Here is a 20,308-nt window from a genome sequence, read left to right on the forward strand (position 1 = left end):
CCCGGTCACATTCCAGCCGTCTATTTTTAGTCCTGTCCATCCTTTAGGAGGCATTAACACAGGATGACTCACCCAGACAACAACAGGGCCACAGTACAGTACGCAACCACTAATAGTGTCGTAGCAGACTCAGTCAGACGAGGTGGAACTCGTCTATCATCTACAGCATCTATTTCTGTCCACCATTATGTACAGCACACCTATCAGTCGGACTGCATCTGTCAAAGCGTGAATATCAATCTGTGTGTTTGTGCCAGATGAGCACAGCTGGCGGCACAGAGCATGCAAGTCAGACGAGAATAGCTTACCGCCCAGGAAGAGGTTGAGCTCACACTCCAGGTAGTCAAACATCTCAACGGTCAACTGGAAGCTAAAGAGGGGAGATGCACAAAGAGAGGCGACCATTTTCTTTTTAACATGCTTTCAGGAAACTGATCGAGGAGTGTAAGAGAGAGCTTTCACACAGATGTAATTCCTCTCTCTCACACGCCAGCATCACTGCTGCTTCACACTGAAATGATCCTGCTCGGTCAAGAGCTCCACAAAATGTGATTTTCTAGTCGCAGATGAGTGTTTTTCCTGTGTTTTCCCAAATCAAGAACATTACTGGACCATTTACTTCCTGCATTCTGATTGGCTGAGTCACGGTCAAAGCTGGAGTAAAATACCCCAAAATAATGCACATGCACACAGCATGAATGTAAAGTGCAGTGGATCCCAACCCTGGAATAACTCTGAGGGGTTGTTAAAGTGATAACACATTTCAAATGCACAAAATTATTATTAATCATTATTTTTTTCCCCACCACTTTGGTTGAACCTCTGATGAGTGATTACTGGTGGACATTAGCTTGTTTTAAGGGGTGACGAGGCAAAAAGGAAACACTAGTATTGTAGTTATTAGCAAAACTAATGTGCTTGGAGGGAGACGAAAACAATGAACAACAAACCCTCTGCTCTCCATTTGTTTGTCTTTACTTGCACACATAACTTTAATTCATTTGATTATTTCTGACTAGACGTTTTTATCTAATGCTTGTGATTTTAAGACGGTGTGAAGAATAAGCTTTGGTGGTAGAATAACATTTAATTATGACTGTCAGATTGATCAAAATTTTAAAAATGTGTTAACCATTTGAATTTTTAAACATTTTATTTTACTAACTTGCGCTGAACAACACCTCCTGACTGTTCTAAAATGATCATGATGAATAATCCCTGCAGCTCATTCATGTATGAATCATGATTAAAGTATTCATCCAAATAAATTTCATTTCACACTTTGAGAAACAACACTGAAACTCATTAATATCTGGATCCTGGGGGCCCGGCCAGCACAGCGGTCCTGCTCGACAACAACCACAATTAATAAGAACAACAGGCGACGCGGCGTCACGACACACTCACAAGTTGTTCACGTCGTTCTCCCCCGCCTCGTCAAGCTGTCTGTTTGACATCTGCAGGTTGCCGGGGAAACGAGGGTTCTGAAAGAAGAAGACAACAGGAGGAAGCTTGAGGCCGATCCTGACGTCCATCTGAGACGAACACATGACCATTAACATGCTGATAAAACTCGTCTTTAGCCAATAAAGAAATATGGCTGTACTTAATGTACTTAAGTACACATTTGAGGTTGTATTTGAACTACTCAATTTCATGCTACTTTATACTTCTACTCCACTGCTTTTACTTAAATTACATTTTCAATGCAGGTACTGTATTGCTTGAATCTTTATATTGCAGTATTGCTACTTTAACTTGCAATAACTGATTTTTTGGCCACTGGGGAGCAGCGGAAACAAGTTGCAAACACAACATTGATAAACCTGTTAGCACTCATCCAGCAGTTACAGAGCTTAATTCATTTGGAGTCGTGTTTCTGTCCCACTGATGTCCAATGTCCATTTTACTTTTAGCTTTGTTTTGGTCTCCACCAACTCCTCAGGAGGATATCTGGCTCTTTAGCTGCAAAATGCTCTGCTATGTTCACCAGCCAGTCGCTAACTCTGTCTGTCTGCTGTTTGGTGCTGAACAGTCAGTGTATAGTAGGTTTTTAGAGTTTTTAAATAGGCTGAAAACAGCTTCCTGCCGCAGGTGAGAGTGGTGAGAGTGAACCAAAACAGCTATGTTGCAGGCCAAAACAGTCGCTATAAAGACCTGTAGAGCTGAGGGGAGCTACAGAGTCCCTCATTATTATAATCTACCCCTTTCACATACAAGTAATCATGTGATCCATTGTTGATATTAAGATTAGAGCAGCTTTAAGTAAAGGATCGGAATACTTCCTCCTGGTAAGTTTTTAAGATGAATCTCTTTGGATCTCTCAGGTAAATGTGTTGTTTGGACCTCAACTGCTCCTGTGACTCACTGTGTCTCACTAGTTGAAGCAAATCAAAACAAAACGCTGGCTCTGAATCAAAACAGGCTGGATTTACATAAAACTGCAGCACTAAAATCTGTGAAAACAGTTCCGGTTTCTCTGCTGCCTGGAAAGGTTAACTAGCCAAAAACTGTCTGAAGTTTAGTGCCATTTCCTCGTGGTGAGCAGGTGTGAGGAATACTTTAAACGTCACCTCATTCTGTTTAGAAAATAATGCTAAAATAAGGCACGATTTTTCTTTTGAAACAGGCTCGTACGCAGTAGATGGTGATTATTTGGCAAGTAAAAATTATCCAGGCAGATATCCTCTTTAGTTCACCAGCTTTTAGTTTTGTTAAAAGTTAATATGAGACTGTGTTTACAGGAGCTGATTATTGATTAATTGACCTTTATCTTGCGTGTGGCTTATAGATCAACCTGCATGTTGAAGTATGAGCAAATTTAGTAAATACAGGATACAGAGGGGGCAAAACTGCCCTCAGAGAATTAGCAACAACTAACCGCATTTTCCTGTGATAGCATCAACGCTGCCTTACGGTCCCTGCACCGCTCTGTCTCATAAAAAGACTACATTACGGATTCTTGAGAGGCCATTACTGTAAAAGCCAGAACCCCCACACCCCACCACCTCCACCCCTCCTCCGCAGAGACACACTTGCACTAAAAGGAGAGTCTGAGACAAAGATAATGAGTGACGAGGGAGACTGGCGCTGGGTTTTATAGGCCAGGCCAACTCACTTTGATGTGAAACTCCATTTTGGTGATGAGCAGTTTGAGGTAGATGCTGCACAGCTTCCCATAGCCTTCACTCAGGTGACCCTAGGGGAGAGAGAGAGAGAGAGAGAGAGAGAGGTGGGGATGAGAGACATTAAGAGAAAGAAGAGAGACATGATCAAAAGGTAGAAATAATATTTTCCCCTCCTTGAAGACTCAGAGGAAGCAAATCACTTGGTATTTTGAGAAAATTCGTTGTGGCACTTTGGCTGAAGGCAGCACACAGTAAACATGAAAAGACTGAGCACAACTACACAAACTAAAAGCAAAGCAGCCAAAATAATCTTGACTGAAAAACACCAGCTGACTTCTGGAGCAGGTTCAGTTCACTCTGGGTGAAAATGTCCCTGGACAAAGTTGAACAGAGTAGTGATTTGGCCAATTGCTTCTCACTTCCTTTTTCCTTGAGCCTGGGAGTGCGGGAGGTGATGACACAACAGGAAAGAGAGGGCACAACCCCCCGGTCACAGGGACCACACTTCCTGTATCCTCCTGCCTAGTGACTTCAGCAAAAAACTGAGCAATAAAAAAACAAAGAGTAAATCCAGGAATACAGAGCGGAACAGGCTCTCCACCCGAGCAAATGTTGCTTAAGACATAACTGAAGAGTGACTGTTCAGATGTTGTGGCTTAATGGAGTGCAGTCCTTACACGTTTACACAATAAACCACATGAATGTCATCAGGGGTGTCTGCAGCAATACTTTGAAGACACTTGTGCTCACTTAGAACAATGCAGGTGTTGTCACCAGTAAGACTTTCTACACTAACCTTTGATTTTTAGCTCCGGCACCTCAAAAAACAGGTGAGATTCCCCGCAGAGAAGAAGCTAGCAGACGATGTTATGTAATATTACTGTCTGTTAGCCACAACATGTAGCTGGCAGGCGATGTGTCGTGAGCTCTGACAATCACACTTGGCGTTGTCCATCACGGCAGCAGACTGACTAGAAACAATCATGTCAACTGATGACCATAGCTACTCTAATGCTAATAAACAAAATACAAGCTTCCTTACTATTCTCCTTATTTTTAAGGGTAAATCAACATGTGCATGTTGCACTTCTGGCCACATTCCCATCGTGATGTCAGAAAAAGGGGTTTTCCAGCTGCTCAAAAGCCAGACTTGGATAGGATTACTGGGAGTTGGGTAATGAAATATTTCCTCTCCTCCCTTGAAATAAAAGTTGTCGTTCCTGGCTGCCTTTAAGCCGCTGCCAAATTACAGGAGCTGGTTCTGTAATAGACAATGAAATGCTGCTGGAAAATCATGTGACCTACATCCCCCATGGACTTTTAATATTAGTATTATCTACTGCTAATTATGTAGCTGCAATTCACTTATTAACAGACAGATGCAAACTACTTAAATGTCTCTTCCTGAATGTCGATTCGTTTTTACAACAATAAAAGGATCGGTGTCTGCGATACATGTAGCTCTCTACACATAAAATCAGTCTGTTCATCAGTCTCATCCATGTTTAATTATTTAATATTCAAACTGAAGAGTCACCAGTAGAGAAGATCCACTATTACATAAGGGCGTACCCCTTAGACTTGTGACTGCATGCTGTGACCACATTAATATAATAATCTCTGTGTCCTTACCCACATCCTGCTCATATCAGTTAGATCGGCCTTGTTCCTCATGGAGTCCTTTATCACCTGGAGGGACAGCAGCGGAAACAAGGGAGGAGGGGGACCAAGCAGGGGGGGGAGAATTGATATAACAGATGAGGTGTGACATAAGCTGAAGAATGAATCATTAGCAAAAAAAAATAGTGTTGTGTATGAAGTTTTCAGCGGATAACTGACTTTAACACAAGTCTACATTTACAAGGCGATCACACAGCTGCAGAGGAACAGATAAGAGGTCAGGTCAATGGTTCACAGTGTTACGGGGCATCATCATCTTTACGTACGTTCGGATGGCCGTCTCGCAGCAGCTTGTGGAAGACGTGGCAGAACTTCCAGCAGAGCACCGCGTTGCTGGATAGAGGAAGCCGGTTGACCGCTGCCCAGAAAGTGTGGGCGCCTTTCTCATGATGGGTCCCCAGGATGCAGGGTGACGGGGACAGTCAAGGATCACTGGGTTAGAGTGCATGGAAGTAGTCTGGCACATGACAAACGTTACATTTCATCATCTCTTTTTCTTTGTCTTTTTATTTCTCTGCCTCCATCACAGGGATGTCACTCTGATGTACTTAAAGATCCTTTTTATTTATGTATTTACAAATCTTCACCAATCTTCATTCAGAAAAGCCATATTTTGAATATTCATCTTTATGTCCCCACATGGCCAAAAGTTGTTGTTTCTCTTGGTGCAAGAAGACACTGCTTACCATAGTTGAAATGAAGTCTAAGATCAGACAAGGCTTTTGTTAATTGAAAATAAAGACGAAAAACACAAATGAGCTTGTCATGATGTGCAAGAGTCTGCACTCCTAAGTAAAACATGTTTTAATTATTTATTTTCACTGCAGATGGCGTTTTAAAAGCCAAATTGTTTGTTTTAAAACATAAATACAAATTATTTCCCAAATCTTTTTTGAACAGTTGATAATGAGCCCTTGATATTTTGAATTTAGTTCCTCCATCTCCCTGGGATTTTGAATGATGATGTGTTGTCCTTTTAAAATGGGAGAAAACTCCAAACAGCACTCCTCTGTCTGTGAAGCTTTGTGTTTTGTTTCATACATGACTAAATTAGCTCTGCAGCAGGGCCATGTGTAGATGATGGGGTTACACTAAGTTTGTTGTTTTGATCTTGAACTAACGTAACCCTCCAGCCATGGAGAAACAGACCCCCCCCCCCCCCCCACACACACACACACACACACACACACACACACACACAGACAATATGAGGATATTCCTGGCATGCTTCTCTTTGACAGCGACCTCCTGTGTGTTGATGGCCTTATTGATGCTGACAGCCTGTGAAGAGGAGGAAAGGAAGGGCAGAGGAAAGAAACGGAGAACATCAGCCCACAGCATTTTTCACACCGCTTACAGAAAAAAAGAAAAAACCTTCAAGTGTCAAGTGTTTCATTATAAAACTTGACACCCTGCCACCTTTCAGAAAGTTGCTTTTTCCTTTTCTAGCCACCTGGGGGATGAGAAGCAGCTAAGTTTTTAGTAAAGGGTGAGTGACCCATTTTCTGCAGAGTTGGTATTCAAGGCAGGAGCCTGAGAGGCCTGAGCTCCTCTCTGCTTTTGAGGAGCTCTGCAGAGGCAAACACTTGTCTCATCAGATGACACATGTGCCATCGCATCTCTCCTCACCTGCAGAACACAGTCACTACCTCAAGTTAAGGAGAAGCAACAGAGCGTGTAAGTGTATGTAAGAGGATAGGGGGTCTAAATAGTGTATGTGATTTCTCTTTTTATGCTCCTGCAAAGAAAACGTCCTGTTTCTGGGTGAATTTGTAGGATTTGGGATCATGAAATATAAAAGAAAAGAATGGAAACAATCATGTTTATTGTGTGGACAGAAAGCCATCACTGAAACAGACCCCAGCCATTTCCATTTCCATGCCAGAAGCCTGCATTCACATTTCTGAGGAACCAACCCTTGGTAAACACAGTTAACATTAGGACTGTGAGCAGGCAGACTAAATGAGACGGCACCAACAATTACTCACGTGTGGGTGATTAGGGGAGTATCTGTCTGTGCTGTGAAATCTACTGAGGAATGTTGGCTAGGCTAAAACTGAAGCCCCTCCAACTTCAGCTCAAATTAAAGTATCATCTAACTCAGAAGCACTAGAGAAGTGTCACCACTTCTCAGTTATATATGCATCCTGCAGACAGACTCACTTAAGGATTCATACACAGTTTTACAGCAATTATGACTATTATATTGTAATAGTAGTGTTTGATATTAACAGGCTGAAACACAACCACCAGTAGTTTTGATGGTAGTGTTAGCGGCTTGGTGAAGTTTATTTATTTGATAGAGAGAAAACGCCATCAGAGTTTATTCATCACCATTTTAGTTTAGCTTGTTGGCATGCTAACCTTTGCTTTTAAGCACTAAACAGTTCTGCTGAGGATGAACTGACGCTGACTCCAGTGACATCACTTGAGTCAGTTCATCAGATTTCACACAGCTCCCTCTGGAGCCACAAACGACTTTATGGCGGAGTTCCTCTTTAAAGGGATCACCAAATCATTAGGGTTCATCCTCTGGGGATCATGACATCTACAAATTTAATGTCAAGATGAAATTAAAAATGCCCATTGAACCCTTTTAGATCACATCCCGGTCATATTGTGCACCTATAAAACAATATCTGCCAAAGAAAATTACAAAAAAATAAATTTCTTTGTATTCTTTCATCAAAACCCAATTATGTTTTCTTCCTGAGAAACAAAATATAACGTGTGATTGCATACGCTTGAACCAACCAATTTCAACCAATAATATCATGAAATCCACCCATCAATCAATCTTCAACTTTCAGCGGTACAGAGCTAACATTCATTAGTTAGCTAGCTTGCAAAAGCATGGTACGTCGGTTATGACACGCCCACTTTTCAACATTCAAATCAAATTCCTCTCAACATTAGGTCCTGCCTGCCTATCCTATTTCCCTCAGAAACACGTCACAATACGGACGTTATATACTCTCAAAATGCTGTTTCATCTCAACTTTAATAGCAATCCATCCAATAGTTGTCAAGACTAAAAAACCACAAATGTCAACCTCATGGAGGTACTGGAGTAAAAGTCACTAGAATAGTGAGTAGAACGGATTTTCTGGGGGCCATGAATGTTTGTACAGACTTTCATGGCAGTCCTTCCAATAGTTGTTAAGGTATTTCAGTCTGGACCAAAGTGGTGAACAAACCGACTGACAGACAGCAGCCATAGAGACACGCTGCTAGCATGACTAAAAGCCCTGTACTTGCTCTTGTGTGATGCTTTTTCTTTATGTCCTGTAGATGTTACGTTAGGCAGCCAAACAGGAAAGCTGTACGATGAATTAAATATGAAAATGAGCCCACACAATGTTCCTGCTATAAGTTCCAGACCCACTAAGGTTTGAGAGCTTAAACCGTTTCAGATGGCTTTCAAAACAAGGTGTTCTGGGGCAGCATCTGGCCGACATATCACATTGCACATGAAAATCAAACCAAGAAAATCATACACCTCGACCCCTTCAACTCAATACCTGGGTCGAAATGCCAAAGTGCAAAAACCAAAGCCAAACACTAAGGTTTGCATGGTATCATGAACCACAAGTGTCTGGGGTCAGCAGAGGACGGGAGGCCTGTTTCATAATCTCACTTCCCACAGATGTCCTGAGTCTGCTCCTCCTCTTCCAGTATGTGAGCTGTCAGGACTGGAAGTTCACCACGAGGAATCATTGGAGGAGGAGAAGGAGGAGGAGGAGCAGGCCAGGAGGGGTGGAAAGGGAAGGAGGCTGGAATGAAGGTTGCTATCAGTGTCACTAGGATGAGACAACATTTACATTTACATCCTTCCAGTGAACAAACAAATATGCTACCAGGTGTCAACGAATGTCTGAAAACTCAGTCCAGAAAATATTTCCTTTATAACCATAATCCCTTCAAATACACAGCTCCAAACAAACACTGAAGTGGAATTAGAGTAAAAACATTCCAGTTCAAAATTCATCTCCTGTCTTGCCTAAATAACAGCAGTCAACAGACTGCATCCTCCACACACCACAACTGTGCCATCTTAATGACACGTCATCACCAGCTCGAGCTAGGCCAACACAGGTTTAGTGTTCACAGAAATCTAATTTACAAGTGAGATTCAGATGAAGTCACAGGAGTGGTTCACTAAAGCAGAGGGGGTGTGAGGATGGGAGGAGGAAGAGCAGGAGGAGCAGGAATGTAGAGCTGGCTGCTGTTCCGACATCCCAGACTTTAAATTCCACACCGTCCACCCCGTCTGTGCTCGGCTTGTAGTCCACGCCGATGACGGGGAGACACCGCAGCGTGTCGTAAAGATGAAGACCGACCACACTTCCACTCCTGTCATTAAACATGCACTATGTTGATTAAACATGAGCGCCGGAGCTACAAGTCCAACACCTGTCCTGTTGCATCAGCAGCAACAACCTGAGCCAAGACTCTGGCTGTGAGAGTGTGTGTGTGTGTGTGTGTGTGTGTGTGTGTGTGTGTGTGTGTGTGTGTGTGTGTGTGTTAACTACAAAAGGTCAAACTCAGCGGGGCTTTCACTGTCCTGCCCGGGCTGTGCAGAAGAAAGCTGAAATAAAACTGTGGTCAAACCTAAACTGTTGTTTCCTCTGATCAAGACCATGAGGGAAAAGGTCACCGTGTTAAATTTGAGCATCTGCTCTGCAAGTTACATTTCCTGTTTACACATAAACCACAAATAAACACAAACTGAAAGTGAAATGATTATTGGACACAGTTTTGATGAAAAATAATTTGCCCACACTGGAGTTTTTTTAGCTAAATTCCTAAGAGCGGCATGTGAAGCAGTCCGTTTACTTCATGTATGGATTGATAAAAGCACTTTTAGCAGTTTTGGACACAATGTTCCTTTGTGGTGTTGAACACTGTAGTCCAGCTAACCTCCATGTATTTCAACTTTTTTATTGACATGCTTCATTTCCACCACTAGCACGTAAAGCTAGCCCAAGGGTTAGGTTTTTCAGTACAAGGGCTGCGCTTTTAACAGAATAAATGAAAATTGCCCCTCGACACTGACTCTATATCAAAATAAATTTCAGTGTATAGTTTAGTCAAAACATTTTGTGGCCACATCTGCCTCGCATTCACAAAGAGGGAAGTTACTTATTCCAGTCATTTCCTGCCACTGTCCTGGTTGTTAATCTGTCAAAACAACAAACGTGACATTATCTTGTGTTGTCATCAGTACAAGGGTGACGCAGTAAAGATGACACCAGGCTTTAACAGGAACATTTGTGTTTTTGATATCAGCAGCTGTTGGATGTTAAATGATCACTTGAAGAGCTTTTTTCAATGTTGTGTCACTTCAACTCATTTTGCTTCCCCCTCTCCCTCCGTCACTCACAGACAAAAATCAAGGGATGATTGAGAAAGTCCCAGTGCAACTGGTTCCCACATGAGGATGACCCAATTAGCCCACAGTGAGACTTTGTACTTTGTGTTTGGGCTGAATGAGAGTGCCAGCTGCCTGGGACTCCTGGCATTGGCTGCTGGCATCGATGCATCAATGGCCCATTAGCTCCTCACAGTGCGGCCACGCAGACCAGCTGACAAAGTGAAATGATGAGAAATGAAATCGGAGGTGAGAGGCAAGTGATTATGGGGATAAAGAGTAAAGATCAGCCCTGAGGGAGTCCTCCTTAATTTGGTGAATGTGGAAACCTATGTCAATGCGTCAACTATGGGCCAACCTCAACTCCTTTCCCCTGAACTTCCTCCCTCATGCCTTCCTTTCATCCTTCCCTCACTTTCATCACCCAACCGTTAAAATAAAGATTTAACCAATGTCTCGTCAGCTGAACACAAACTTCCTTTTTGCATCTTGGTATCTACAGAAACACCCTCCCCCCACACAACTTTGCTTTCGCACAAAGTGTTATTGATACATTGTTGAAAGCATGTTAAGTTAGGCCTGGCAAGCCCCAATCGGCCCTTCTGTAGAAAGCAGGGCATTGATATGCTGATCATAGCCCGGCTGTGTCCACTGGAGGGTCAGTGCAAGCAGCCCAGAGAGAGGAAGCATCATCTGCCTGCTAAATGAAACAGCCTTCACTCATTGACTCGCTTCTCCACCCTCTGCCTCGCCTCTGAGCGATTCCTTTGACCGATTCGTGAGAGCATGTGACTAATGCATGCCACGGCAATTAGATTTCCACGTTAGTCCTGGAGATGTCATCGTGTCACGGTCCCTCCGTGATCGTAGCAGAGAAAAGACATTTTTTGGTTATTTTTGTCTCTGCTGTGGCACATTTTATGTCAACAGCAATGATGAGACAAACCCGCAGCCAGTAGTGTTCAATCATGAGAAAACTACAGTGGAAATCTTTACCAGAACCAAATGAAAGGGGGGCAGAGTAAATTAGGAAACACTTGTTCTCACTGGATTTAAATTCTCATGGTCGAGGAGGCGGAGGAGGTATCCTTGTATGACCCCGATGATTTAGTATGGGAGGGGAGTGATTAATCTTCGTTACAGTACTATGATTATCTGACCCCAGTCATTTAAGTCTAGAGGGAGGAAGACACAGAGCTGGGAGCACCCATGATAGACTTGACAAGTCTTTTTAGCTTCACATATTTATCAGATCATCATTTCTGACTGGCTCTGGTCTCAGTCTTCTTATTGAAAACGAAAGACTGCACACTCAAGTCCAATGCAAGCATTATGCTTTATGCTACAGATGGAGTTCAGTGATGCACATATTTAAGGGTTGACTACTGCACTTTGTAAGTTCTTCACAATGTTTTTGTAATATTTCCTTCCCATGATTTACCTCCAGTTTTTTGTGATTTGCTGTATCTGTGGGGCTTCGAATGTATTTGGACTACAGCCAAAACGATTAGTCTATTAATCAATTAAACAATTGACATAAAATGAATGGGCAACTATTTTAGTAATGATTAACCATTTCATAAATTTTTCAAGCATAAGTAACAAACTCAGAATTTGCTGCTTTTCTCTGGTTTTCTAAATTTAAAAAGGTTCTGCATGGAGTTGTCAGAAAGTTGTTGTTTTTAGCGACACCGGTAGCCGTGAAGTGAACGTCCTGTTGCTGGTGCCCGCAGTCTGTAGACGAGCCAAAACAGTGAAGCGACATACACCAGACTGATTTACAATCATATTTTAAATAACGTTACTATCTTCAATGTTCCTATATTTTATTTGGACCATTGACTCCGTGATACAAACTGGCTTGCCGTTTGCCATTTCATCAGTTAACGTTACGAAGCAACGAACATTAGATCCATGCCGTAAAGCAAACTTACAGCTAGCTGGCTAAACCGTTACCTTAGCTCAGGTTACAGTTAGACTTGTCCACTCCTGCCTTGCACCGCTCTTTGCTAGTAGAAAGCAATCGTTAGTTATACACTAGGGTTGGGAGATATGTTAAGTTTTTTTTTTCCAGCCTGCCACAGTCAGCGCAGCAGCCGGCGATTAGCGGTATTAACGCAGGTGTGTTTGTGCAGCGAGCGGGATACAGCACCCGCAACCCCCGCTCCACGAACTCTCTTAGATTTTTTCAAATCTAATAAATAAACTCACAAAAACTACTTTCCTTATTAAACAGAAAAATACAACCGCATACCTTCTGAATTCAGGTTTCTCTCTTCCACCAGCTTATTGCTTTGTGAACTCATCATAAAACACATTTTATTCAAACGTGACAAAAACAACCTAAACCTCACCAAAACCATCTAGGTAAATATTTCCACTGTTCCAACAATCACCAAATCCGTTTTGATCTAAATGAATCCATAATCCACGGAGTTAGATGTGAAAATATTCTGGCTGTAACCCCTGCTGCCCCTCTCTGTCACCGCTGGCCTCTCTGGGTTAGCTAAGCACCGGCTCTCAATCAGCCAAATAAAATGACAAAAATCCCCCCAGAAAACAACCCTATAACGTTAATACACCTTTGCCTTGTGCTGTTACATAATTTATTGTTGGCTAAAATCTGTGCTGTTTGTCATAATACATCAGTTATCATCAGGTAGTATTTTGCTAGGCAAGCTAATGTTAGCCAGCTAGCTGTAAATCAGCTGCTGTATAGACCTGGCATTCGTGTTGTGAGCTGATAAAGTGATTTGCAAACGGCAAACTAGCCAAGTTATCAACCAGATTAGCCCTGGGAGTCTGGATGAATTAGCTGACGTCCACTCAAGACAGCACTTTGCTACGTTAGCTAGGTAGCAATTCATCAGCCTTAGGAAGCAAGTTACATGAACTTTGTGTTGGATTGTTTTGGTGGGTGCCGGTCTTTTGGTGACGGTTGCGGTAGCTGAACATGGAGCTGAAGAGAGGCTAAACGCTCTTACACATGGCACCTTTAATATCTTTGGATTTTCTTTACTGTTATTGACAAGTTATTTGAAGATATCACCTTGGGCACGGTAAGATGCAGGAAACTCAGTGATCTTTCAAAGTCCATATGGGGCTTTAGAGTCCATGTCCTTATCCAGACCACTTCAAAATGGTCCCCAGATCTTGTCCTCTGACATTTCAATCTAAAAGATTTTTTGTTGCAGCTCTAATTCGGACCTTGGGAACTAAACTACACGTCTGAATTTCCTGAGTGTACTTGCAAGAAAAAGCATAGGTGTGCACAAACATTGAGAAAACATGACAAAGTAACTACAACCCCCAAACACACCAGTAAACTCCATCTGCAGCATAAGTCCAAATTTAAACCTCCAGGATGTGTACCCACTGCTGTTTGATGCCATTATAAGCCATAAGATTCCCTTTTGTCAAGCACTTCCCCAGATGAAGACCTTCCTTGTCAAAACTATCTAATGTCTCTGAAAACTCTCTGAAGTGTACTTCAATCATATCAGACTATCTATCTCCATCTGTTGATAAATAATTCCAAATCCACTTTTCCCATGCCACAGAGAACACATAAAAACACTTTTACTTGAGATTTTAGTATAAATGAACGGTAGTTTAGATGCCACATCATGGAGGAGGGTGGCAGGACTGCAGCTGAGACTTGTCCAGCTACTGTGCTCTACAGGGGGACGGGTAAACAGCGAGGGGACGGAGGGAGGAATGAAAACAGGAACCATGCACTGCTGTGTGTGAATGCAGCAGCACTGTAATGCTGAGGTGCGGCGGTGGAGGCATGGTCATTGTGGTGGAGGGGAGGTGGGGGTACAGGCGCTCAGTCAGGCTTCCTGTCTTGGCACACCCTGCACTGCCCATTTCCTGCCTGCCTGCTGAAAAATGCCCAGCTCCACCCCCCCTTCAGCTAAAAACCTTGCTCAGTCAACCCAGACAGTCGGCCAGGCCGAACATTTCATTCCTTCTACCCTCTCACATTTCCTGCCTGACTCTTCCAGGTGTCTTTCAAGGAAAACTACGCTTTGTAACAACCTGGGTCTTATTTTCGTAGCTCTGTCCATCAGCTGTACTTGCCAAAGTAATTGCTGAGATCTAGGGCAACAAACTGATGAAGTCCGAAAAATCAGATGATTGGCATATTGTAAATAAGACACAAATTTGGCCAGATTTTCTAAAACTGAAAGTGAGCACACCCATAACGTCACTAGTAATCTCACAGTGCACAGGGGTGAGTACAAAAGCTGTAAGTACAGTAGGTCAAAACTGTACCAGGAAGTTGATCATTCACCTTTGTTGTCTCCTCTAAGTTAGTTCGACTAACCTCGTCCCAAGTTACGAAAATAAGACCGAAGTTGAAATAAACCAGGGTTTTCCTTTAAAGATAAGCTGAATGTACTCTGGCCTTTACGTCATTCTTATGTGTGTCTACGCATTAAGAAGCTGGACATTGTGTATTGATAATTAAAGGCACAATCTATGATGCAAATGTAAACCAAAGGGTCACCCAAACAATAACATCAAAACACAGAATTTGCTATCACTCCCTATTTCATAGACAGGTCCTTTATATATAATTTTATATATATAATATATGGACACTAAACAACAACTCGTAACATATTGAATCTGCATTTAACTGAACTTAGCAAACTGTTGCCTATTGACACATGCAGCAGATACAGAGAAACATGATCATTCAGTCATGTTTGTGTTAACCTAATCAATGTGAGTCTTTTAGCTCTGTTTCTGGTCTCCACCAACTCCTGAGGGAAATCTCTGGCTCTTTCGCTGCTAAATGCTGCACTATGTTCAGTCGCTAACTGTGTCTGTCTGCTGTTTGGTGCTGGACAGGTAATGTACAGTAGGTTGGTACAGCTTTTTCACAGAAGACACCTGCCTGCTGGAAACAACTCTGTTGAGAGCGAACCAAAACAGAAAGGTAGAGGCTAAATGCTCCACAGAGCTTAGAAGAACTGCAGCGTCAGTGATAACCCCTTACACATGCACATATTAATTTCATCCAACTATTATTATATTATAGCAGCTTTAATGTTTTCTGATTCACTTCAAGGTTTGTTTACACCAGGAAGACACAAAGTATCGTTCATTGAGAGACACACAAACTGCTTATTTTCGTGTGTGTGAATATACCTGCAATGTTATACGATCCAAAAGTGTCCAATTGGGCCTTTAATATCAGTATTATAGTACTTGGAGGGTAATAGTCTAAAGGAAGGTTTGACCAACTAAATGCCCCTCAACATGCACGACCAAAAATAAACACTTGAAACCAAAAGCTAACCTCACCGCGGTGCGATTCACACAAACACATGTCCTCCCTCACCATGAAATGGCACTTTTTACAAACACATTCAAAAATCAGATCATAAATGGAAAAACGTTTTGGGCCCAAACATTTTTCCAAAAGTAACTCCACCCGATTCCAAAGGTCACTCCTCTGAACAGAGCCCTCTGTGTTGCTTGTTTTAAAGGAGCATTTTTACTTGTTGCATCTGACATGAAAACCCGCTCTCATACAACGGCCTCTCCACACCTCTTGAAAAGGATGCTGGCTGGCACTGAGGAGAGGAGAGTTTTTAGAGCTGCTATTTTTCCTGTGTACTTGAATGCACAAAGGGAAAGACCCAGAACCTGTTATACAGGCCTCACTGGAGGTAACTGATGCAGTCTTCGTATTGATCTGCACCATTATCAACACAGTGAACAGAATCGGCATCGCAATTAATAATTCTCCTTGTAAATGATGGTGAAACCGCCCATCTATGTTGCCTCAGCATTTATCAGCCTGATGACAATCAGGAGCAACAGCATGAAGGCTGAAATGACACAAACAAGCCTCTCAGACTGTAACAGGGAGCTGGTTTATGCACAGAGCATCTCCAACCCATTAATAACATACTAACAGTGCATTTGGTGATGCAGATAAGCCCAGTGGGATGACGCCGTCTCTTAAGAGCCCATTAAAAAGCATGAAAACATAGAGCTTCAGGATATTTGGAGTGTGTGACCTCAGAGCACCGGGCTTCTGTTCCTGAGGGCAGAGGTGGAGGGCAGCAGCTGGTTAAAAGACACACACACATATGCCGAAGGCCGGGCTCCAGCATAATTAAACTCTCAAGCCGACACCCCCATGGCAGGTTTATGAGCCTCTCCTAATAAGACGGCTTTCTGCAGCCTCGTGTGAAGGAGCCTTGGCTCTAAAGCCCAACTTCCTGCAGGACTGGTGATGTCATGACGAGGCATTATAAAAGGAACATCTGTGCAGCTCAACGAGGCTCCTCAGCCCACTTGCTCATTACTCCCCAACATTGAACACGCGTGAACATCACAGAGTTGGTGTGGGTGTGGGTGTGTGTTTTCCTGAAGGACTTGATGACGGCTTATGTGGAGATCTGACACCAATTAAAAAACGTCCCACAACAGTTAAACACTGCTGTCGGTGGTTTCTTCTCAGCACTGTTTGACTGGCAACTGCCAGTTCAGTTTGTTACAAAATCTTCTGATGTGCTTCGTTACAGAAGTTATGTGGAGGCAAAAACAGGTATGTCATTCAGGGACGAGACAGTTTTCTCCTCCATACATACGTGTCCTTTGAAATTTAGGCAGTTTATGGCACCAGAGAAATAACCTCTGCTCTTCATGGAGCCATATCTACAACGCTGGTCTCTAAAATGTCACAAAATGCCCATCATATTCAAAATGCTTGTTTTGTAAGACCAACTAAGACCAAGACACCCAGCAAATATTCACATTTGACAAGCTGGAACCAGCTTTTGATTTTTAAGAAATTTAAAAAACTGTTGCCAGTTAATTTTCATTTTAGCTCGAGTTACATTTTAAATGAGTTAATATTCAACTCTCTGTGTGTTTATAAAACTCTGATAGAAAGAAGTAGATTTGCCTTTTTTTCAATGTTTACAAAAACCTTTGGTGACAATCAGTATCAACATACAAATGCGAGAAGGCATCTACGAGACATACAGCCGTGGTCTAAAGGGGCACAACATACAATTTTGGCTGATGACTTTGGTTGCATGTCCCATCCCCTTCTCTATTTCCTGTTTCAGATTGCGGACATTTGGAAACAGTGCAGTGTTTTGTAAGAAATCAGGACCTGTATGTATGAGAACGACCGGTACAGTACACCTACAACTAAACTAGTCACATGAGGCTACTGCAGGTAAACAAAATGCATAAATCTTTCATGCAATAAACTTCAAAACTCTTGAATCCAGCAGGTATTTGCAGACCACCAACGTCTATGCAGTACAGGAATGAAGAGTCTGCTTGCTGACAAGTCTTGCATCTATCTGGACTTTGTTTTCATACCGCTGTGTCTCTCTACAATGCCAAACAGCCAAAACACAGTAGCCGGGAAAGACGACAGAGAACAGCCTTGAGGAGTTCTGTTAGAGCCACAATACTGAACAGTTTCCCAATAACATCAAGCTTTGTCTCAAATAACCTGTAAGGTGTAACTGAATGGTCCAGGGGAAGAGATTTTCCATCACTACACCTACGCCATGTCTGTGCTACGTGCCCCGGCTGACTTCATGTGGGCAGCTAAGATTTATTTCAGAGATCAGAGTGATTTTCCTGTTTGGATTTGGTGCCTCTTCATACATTGCCACTCTCAGTGTGGTACCATTTTCTTTTATTGTTTCTCAAAGTATTTCCTTCTATACAAACTAGGAGGACTCTGGGTGTGCTTTCTTCACCAACCCTCCCCCACACCTACACTAGGGCTAAAAAAGTACACCCATCCATCCATGTTGGCAGAGAAAGGCCGGTCTTGTTGCTTTGGCTTATGTGCACCTGCTCCAGTGCACTCTGGTCACTTGGAGCCTCTATCGCATCATTCACAGCACACAGAGTCAAAGGAAAACAAATAAGACATCTGTTAAGCTTTCAAATCCACAGTGTAAAATATTATTTATACTGTCGTGCTTGTTACAAAGACAACACGCCATCTCACTTGACCTTAAACGCATATAGTGTCTCTTTAACTGGTGTAACACTGGTAGTTACACAAAGACACACTGTTAGCTCCGTCTTCAGGGTTCGTCTCCAGGATCAGGCATCAATACAATCCGTAATTGACATTCATGGCACATTTAAGCTGTGCTTTGCTGAACTTTGTCCACTAACTTGCAGCTGGAGACAGAAAGCGCTGGGCAACAAGAGGAGCACGTCTCAGACATTTTCATGTCTTAGACCCCAAAATAGACCCAGTTAAAGCTGAAAACTCATGTGTTAAAGCGCTGTCCTCATTAAAGGATGGGCTGCTGTTTTTCATCAGCCTTTCTATGGTGGAAGTTAAGAGGAACCTGTGATCTGAGCAGACTGTTCTTCCATTTAGCCTAGACCCTGTGGACCCCCTTCAATGACCCTGTGCTGACTGGCTGCTCAGACCTTCAGAACAACAACAAAAAAAACCTTCCCACGGCCACATTTAGCTGCACATTAAGACAACAAGTCCCTGCATGCATTGATGCATTGAGCATAACTTGCATGGATTCACGCAAACAGCCCGTGTATGTGCGCGTGTAACAGGACTTCTTGGACACCACCCCCACCTCCAAAAAAACATGCAACGCCTCAGTGTATCTGTTGCTGATGTTTTTCTTTTTTTAAAAACACAGAAGGAAACAAATGAATTCTTCAGCACTTACAATTTTACTGAGATCCATGATCGTCCCCCAAAGCGGTGAGCGAGGATCCGTGGAGCCGGAGAGGAGGTCCGCTGGCTTTCTCCAAACGCGGAGTAATTAGTAACGGGAAAGCGGTTGAGGCAACAAATGCATTTGGGAGGAGAAGGTGGGGAGGGGGGAGGTGGAGCGGGCCCTTAGCTCAACATGTGTCCCGATTTGGTATTAAAATGCTCCCCTATCCTTCCCTCCTTCCTTCCTTCCGCGTCCCTTCTCGTTTTTCTCTGCGAGCCCTACGTGCTCCCTTGTCGGCGAGGGCTTCCAGCATCCGACCGCCGAGAAGCCGAAGCTGTCTGGGAGGACAAACGCAGGAGATCTACCGCTGATAACACCGGCTCGTTTCAGCGCTGCTCCGCGTTAAAAAACAAAACCAGCATGCCTGTATGTACCAGCCGACATAGCGGCTGAGAGCGAGGCAGTAGGATACCTTTATTTTGCAAATAGCCCGCTCTCTTGTTAGACAATAGTAGCATGGAGCCTGCAGAGTGGGATGGCTCAAACCCGGTGGTTCCCAAGCTGGGGTCCGGGGACCGCCGGGGGTCCTGCAAGAGGGGAGGTGAAGGGGGCGGGTGTGTGTGTGTGTGTGTGTGTGTGTGTGTGCAGGAAATAAGAAAACAGCTGAGTTTCCACTGTTGCTCCATTCATTAGACGGTTGTGTGGTGAGAAATGATTTTTACCTGTTGAGTTCATCTCACCCACAACAGAAGACAAAAATAAAGACAACATTTTCTAGGAGGATGTTCCTCTTGTGATGTCAATGTTATTGATTAATTTGCATAGAAAAAGTGTGTGCTCACCCCCCGAAAACCCCCCCACAACAACACCACACACACAAAAGATGACCATAACCACAAATGTCTATTGTTGTAACACCACTAAAAACACATTGATCTAAAAAACATGACAAATGTTTTAGTAAGCGCACATTTGTTTTTTTTTAAAGGGATGAGGCCTGTTTCAGATGTGGATTACTTTCAGGTCTTATTTGTGAGTGTGTGTGTGTGTGTGTGTGTGTGTGTGTGTGTGTGTGTTTGTGTATGTGTGTAGTGATATTGTGCTTATGGAAAACACATGAAGCCTTGAAAAAGTTTCAAAGGGGAAAAGGGGAGGGAAAAAAAGCTCAGCTTCCACCATGAGAGCAATTCTAGGTAACTGATGCCCCCATCTGGTTTCTCTGAGACTGTCAACCACGTCAACCACAATCTTCTGTCTGTGTTCCAGGCAGTACAGTTGTGTTTGTTTGAGCCTGGTGCATAAAGTAAGTACATGTTTTATAATAGAGGTTTTTCCACAGAGGACATTTTGACACACCACAGTAGGAAAAGCACAGGTGTAAATAATAAAATGACATAGCCATTGTTATTATTATTATTATTATTATTATTAGAAAA

At 42.9% G+C, this 20,308-nt stretch overlaps 1 protein-coding gene across 1 annotated transcript in view; it reads right to left on the reverse strand.

Moving 5' to 3' along the window:
* The window catches only part of hip1 (huntingtin interacting protein 1), a 43,159-nt gene that overhangs the window by 16,248 nt on the left and 6,603 nt on the right, over positions 1–20,308 (reverse strand). Inside the window, exons 2-7 of the mRNA XM_070905412.1 lie at positions 6,026–6,089; positions 5,075–5,217; positions 4,761–4,817; positions 3,119–3,199; positions 1,408–1,484; positions 309–370 (exon numbers count right to left, since the gene is read on the reverse strand). Coding sequence (XP_070761513.1) covers positions 309–370; positions 1,408–1,484; positions 3,119–3,199; positions 4,761–4,817; positions 5,075–5,217; positions 6,026–6,089 — 484 coding nt within the window. The remainder of the gene's footprint in view (positions 1–308; positions 371–1,407; positions 1,485–3,118; positions 3,200–4,760; positions 4,818–5,074; positions 5,218–6,025; positions 6,090–20,308) is intronic.

This window comes from Enoplosus armatus, chromosome 5 (genome assembly GCF_043641665.1).
Source record: "Enoplosus armatus isolate fEnoArm2 chromosome 5, fEnoArm2.hap1, whole genome shotgun sequence".
In the NCBI taxonomy this organism is placed as follows: domain Eukaryota; kingdom Metazoa; phylum Chordata; class Actinopteri; order Centrarchiformes; family Enoplosidae; genus Enoplosus; species Enoplosus armatus.